The sequence below is a fragment of the Aptenodytes forsteri genome, unplaced genomic scaffold (assembly GCF_000699145.1).
Source record: "Aptenodytes forsteri isolate BGI_AS27 unplaced genomic scaffold, ASM69914v1 Scaffold494, whole genome shotgun sequence".
Taxonomy (NCBI): Eukaryota; Metazoa; Chordata; class Aves; order Sphenisciformes; family Spheniscidae; genus Aptenodytes; species Aptenodytes forsteri.
Window position 1 is genome coordinate 343,810 of NW_008794455.1, and position 4,940 is coordinate 348,749.

The following is a 4,940-nucleotide window of genomic DNA, read 5'->3' on the forward strand; positions in this document are numbered from 1 at the left end:
CCGACTAAAATCCCCCATGGACCCCAGTTGGTAGCAATGTTTCTGCCTCACACCCCATGCACTGCCTGCAAGGGCTGAGCCTGCCCCAGCTCAGTGCATCCCCGGGAACCACCACCCTGGCTGTTGAGCTGTGCTCCCCGTGGTCCTCAGTGCAGCAGCCACAGGAAGGTGCCAACATCATCCTCTACCTCTCGCCACCTCTATGCTCCATGCGAGAGCCGAGCACAGGGGACCCCTGGGCACAGAGGACCCGGGGACAGGGGCTGCCGGTTGCTCTTACTGGCTTTGGGCAGCACAATCATCTGCTCCTTGGAAAGTCCCATCTGGCTCATGGTGTCTCTGAATTTCTCCAACATATGGGGTTTCACTTCAGTGTCTCTGCCTGCAGGGACAGAGATGTGGCTGCAGCCTGGCTGAATGTCCCCAAACCTCCTCCTCCTCCTCCCATGAGGGTGGCGCTGGGAGCACATGCAGCCCTGCCGGAGCACCCAGCCCCCCAACACCCGCAGAGCAGCGGGACACTGTCCAGCAGCTCCCATCCCACTGGCAGGGGCTTGTTGGAGGGTCTGCCCTCCATGCCCCTCTCCTCCCTGGGCATCAACTGTGCTTTTTTGTGCTTCCTCTGACACTTACTGTAGAGGAACAGCACTGAGATGGTCAGCCCCTGGTATTGCCCGTCGCTGAGGAGAGTGGTGTGGCTGGCATAGTCCGTATCAACCAGGCCACAGCTGGTGAGACCTTTCCCTGCAGAAGGAAGTGGTGGGATGTTTAAGATGTGGTTTGGGGAAGGGATGAGCTCTGGGCATCACCTCCCACCAGGATGCAGGCTGAGCCTCCTCATGCATGGGGCTCTTGGTGCTCGAGGAGCTCCTGGAGCCTCAGGCACCACTGGGATGCCACATGTTTTCTCACGTCATGCCTGCCTGGGCCTCACCCTGCACCCCTCCTCTGCACCCCCTATATCCAAACCCCTCCACCCTACACACTCTGCACCCCTTCTTAACACCCCACACACCCTGCACCCTTCCCCTGCACCCAGCATCTCCTACACCCCTCCTCTACTCCCCACATAGCCAGCACCCCTCCACTGCACCCCTTGCACATCTCTTACCCCTCTTCATCACCCCCTGTACACCCTGCACCTCCTGTGCACCCCTGTGTACCTCTGACCAAGTCCCTGAAGTCCCTCTCTGCCTACCCGCTGGCCTCCAGATCCTGGCTCCCCACCCGTCCCCACCACCTCCACCTTGGCACGGCGTGGGACCTCCTCGCATGCCAGTCTTGTCCCCAGGACCGCCTGTGCCTCTCCCCTGGCTGTGGGACATGGTCACTTCCAGCCCCCCAGCCAGGATGTCTCCCTCTCAGGGTGATCCCATGGACCTGGGACCACCCGGGGCTGCAGCCCCCTAAAAGCCATTGGTTCTTACTGTGCTTGTGAGAAGCATCACTTCTTTCCTCCAGACCATCACTGGGGCTCCTAAGCCCTGAAGAGCCTAAAGAAAGTTGTTTGTTTAGTCTTGGGAACAAAGTATGATTTTAACAGCCCAAATCTGCAAGCTTTAGGATCTTACCCCACCATGGGGGACCTGCTGGGACTAAATTGCACCAAGAGAGAGGCTGGGGTCCCCCAGCACTGTGTCTCATATGCTGGAGGTTGGGACTCTCTGAGGATGCTCCTGGACAATCTCTCCTTCAATTAACCCAGCATGGACCCTCACTGATGACCGGGCACGCAGGTAGACCAGCACGTGCTCACAGCCACCGTGCTGCCTCTCCTGGGACACCCTGTGACGTGGCCCTATTGTGCCCCACAGGAAAGGGACATTTCTGCCCCAGATGGCATGACCCGCAAATCCTGACTCCAGCACGCTCCACAGAGAGAGCCGGAGAGCTGGGAGGGCGCGTGGTGCTGGGGTGGGCTCTGGGACAGGCATCCCTGCGCCTGGGTGGAGACGTTAATGGGGCAGCACGGCTATCTGAAGGGCCTGGTATGGGGAGCCCAGGGAGCATGGCATGGAAATCCCTATCTCCCCATGATAGACTTTGTGGCAGTACATGAAACTGCCACCTACACGGTGGGGAATAGTCCACATCGATGTTCGTGCTATGGAGGGGTCCTGTTCTGGGGGTGGCTTAAGCCAGGTCCCATCTCCTCCCTCGCGCTCCACTGGTACTTACAGGAGTTTGCGTATTTACTGGGTTGATCAGGGTTTTTTTAGGACCATCGTCCTCTGCTCGCATCCTGCAGGGCTGGAGAGCAAATGAAGACCATTGGACTCCAGTTGATGGCATACAAAGCCCTCAGCTTTCCCACTGGGCCTCCTCAAAAAGCAGCTTGAGAGGTCATTTGGTTGCTCCAGCCCAAGCAGCTTCTGGGAGAGGCGTGAAGCTGCACCTGGGGCTTGAGTTCAGGCGGTTCCAATTAGAGACAAGGCATAATTAACAACATCGGGATGGGTGGGAGGAAGCTGTCAAGGGAATGCTAAGATTTCCATCTCTCATCTAGCCAAGACCAGACACCTTTCTAGGAGGAACAGGGTCATCACCCAATTAATTGGGCTGAATGCAGAGGTAGTGTGGGGGATCCTGTAGCCAGTGCTAGACAAAAGAAGAAACTAATTTTCTCATCAGGTCTTTAAAGCATGTGAAGCCACATCAGTCATCGCCACTGAGAAGTTTGGTTGATTTTGGCCTTTCTTCTCAGACATGCTCCCAGAATGGCATTGAAGACAGTCCTGCACTGGTAAAGGTAGATTAGATACAAAGGTGTTTCTGTCTATTTTCTGTGATTTAGTGATGCTTCTCCAGTCCCTGATGCTGCTCACTTGAAGGTGCTTTACAAACACCCAGGGATGAATTAATTCTCTGACTCCACCTGAAACCTGAAGGAGCAAAACCTCCCTCGTGGGCTGGAGGGGTTCCTGGCACAGTCCCTTGCTCCATTTTTGCCAAACTAGGCTGTACCTCAAGTCCAAATTGGCAGCAGGAGCAGCTGTTGGACATCTCTTGCCTGGGTGCAGAGCTCTGGCACAGCAGCCCCTCTGGTCTCGCCTCCTGAAGTCTCCAGCCACGTGGCAGGTTCTCCCATGTCCACCATATTTTTCTACAGCTGGTTGTTCACCTTTCCAGGTTGGAGGCGAGAGACCAGCTCCTGACGGCTCTGCTCTGTGCGCACAATCAGCACGCGTGTTACCAGGACGGGAAGCAACAACTCCCCGGGACCTGTGTAGTTCTTTCTATGTTTTATGAAGAACTCGAGAGCTAGCTGAGGTGAAGAGCAGGAAGGAGAGGAGCCCTGGGTGAAAGCCATAGCGAGTGATAAGATTTGCACTGACACTTATCCAGGAATTAAAGTTTTGATGATTATTTCACCATCACGGTGAAATATGGTGCTCACAGACATCTTCCCATTTTTCTTGAGGCCTTCAATCCAGCTGGAGTGGGAAGCTATGGCAATGGTACGCCACTTCCCAGCGAGCTAGAGGAATGGCTCTGCACTGATTAATACAGAGAGCAATGAGAGATTCAGGGATAGAGCAGGACCCCCCCCACTCCCTCCTCTGCCTACGCTGCTGACAGGGTGGACAAGCATCTCTTCTGCCAGGCACAACAGCGGTCTGCCATAAAGAGCTAACCCAATGCAAGATCCACTTGGCCAAACCCAGGTAGCCTGTGACCCTCACTAGCCCCCTGACTGCCCCACTAAGGCGTTCAAGCACCCAAACTTTGTGCTGTTGAATGCCAGGAAGCCTGAGGGACTTTGACTTCCAGCAGGAACTGGGGTCCTTGCAAAAACAGGCAGGTGGGTTTTGTCTGACCTCTGCTCCCTCGGGGAGACCGTGTCCAAGCAAGGCATCTTCCCCGTCTTCCACCATGGGAAAACCCTCCAGCAGCATTACCTTCTCTCCATCAAAATATTCTTTCAGAGAGATTTTTGCCTGGGCCTGAAGCATCAACAGAAGTATCAACTGCAGGAGCAAGAAAATGACCTTCATCTTCAGCACACCTGCGAGAAAGACAAGCTCCACAGGCAGCTCAGAGCTCTCATCCCTGCACATGGATCCTCAGGGGCAGCAGAGCAAACCCTCCCTCGTCCCCCATCTGTGCGATGGCCAGTGCCGAGATAACAGTGCCGAGACAACATCGTTAGCTGGGTTTCTCCCCGCCTGCAGCTGAACGGCCTGTTCCTCCCGAGGTCTGAGACAGAGCGATCCCCTCAGGTCCTCCACAAGAGGGCAGGGAGAAGGGGGCGAGAAGTTCTCTGCCAGCTTCAGCCCCACCGGCGGTTTCCATGGGGTCAAAGCAAGGGGCTCCAGAGTGATGGAGAACCCCAAACGAGCTCCTCGGCACCCTGGGGTGCATCCCGCCTGGTCCCAAGGGCTGGATATGTCCCATCTGCATAAGTGATCCTCATTTGATCCCTAAATCTTCCTTTGCTGTGGGTAAAGCTTCACTCCCCCAGAGTCTTTTTTGCTCAGATGTGGTGGTGTAGAGCAGTGCTCTCCAAACTTTTTTGATTGCACACCCTTATCAGTGAAAAACTTTTGAGCATGCACCCCCAATATATGTATTCATGTATTATATACATGTACATTATAAAACATACACAGTAATAGACATTTTAAAAGGACAAGATAAAGATTAAATAAACACTAGTTTTAAAATATTATTTTATTTTACTTTCTTTATTAATGGTACCAAAAATACTTTCTTCCTGCACCCCAAGGGATTGTCATACATACCCCCTGGGGTGCATGCACCCCGCTTTGGAGACCACTGCTCTAGAGAAAACAGGGATCTCCCCTGACAGATGAGTCTGATAAAAGGGATATATGTTTCTTTTATCCCTACTGACACTGCTGGTCTTTATGGCAAGCTCCGTTGGTCCATATTGTGGTGTGGTCTCGCCCATCGGTGTCACGAGTTGATGAAGGCTGAGC

The 4,940-nt window shown here is 54.2% G+C and overlaps 1 protein-coding gene across 1 annotated transcript; it reads right to left on the reverse strand.

Moving 5' to 3' along the window:
• Positions 1–200: 200 nt before the first annotated feature.
• Positions 201–3,995, reverse strand: LOC109279820 (lipocalin-like). Its single transcript, XM_019474956.1, is given in 7 exon segments — positions 201–382; positions 634–744; positions 1,428–1,493; positions 2,179–2,209; positions 2,211–2,250; positions 3,336–3,478; positions 3,900–3,995. Coding segments are annotated over 7 exon segments (669 nt in total).
• Positions 3,996–4,940: the final 945 nt, after the last annotated feature.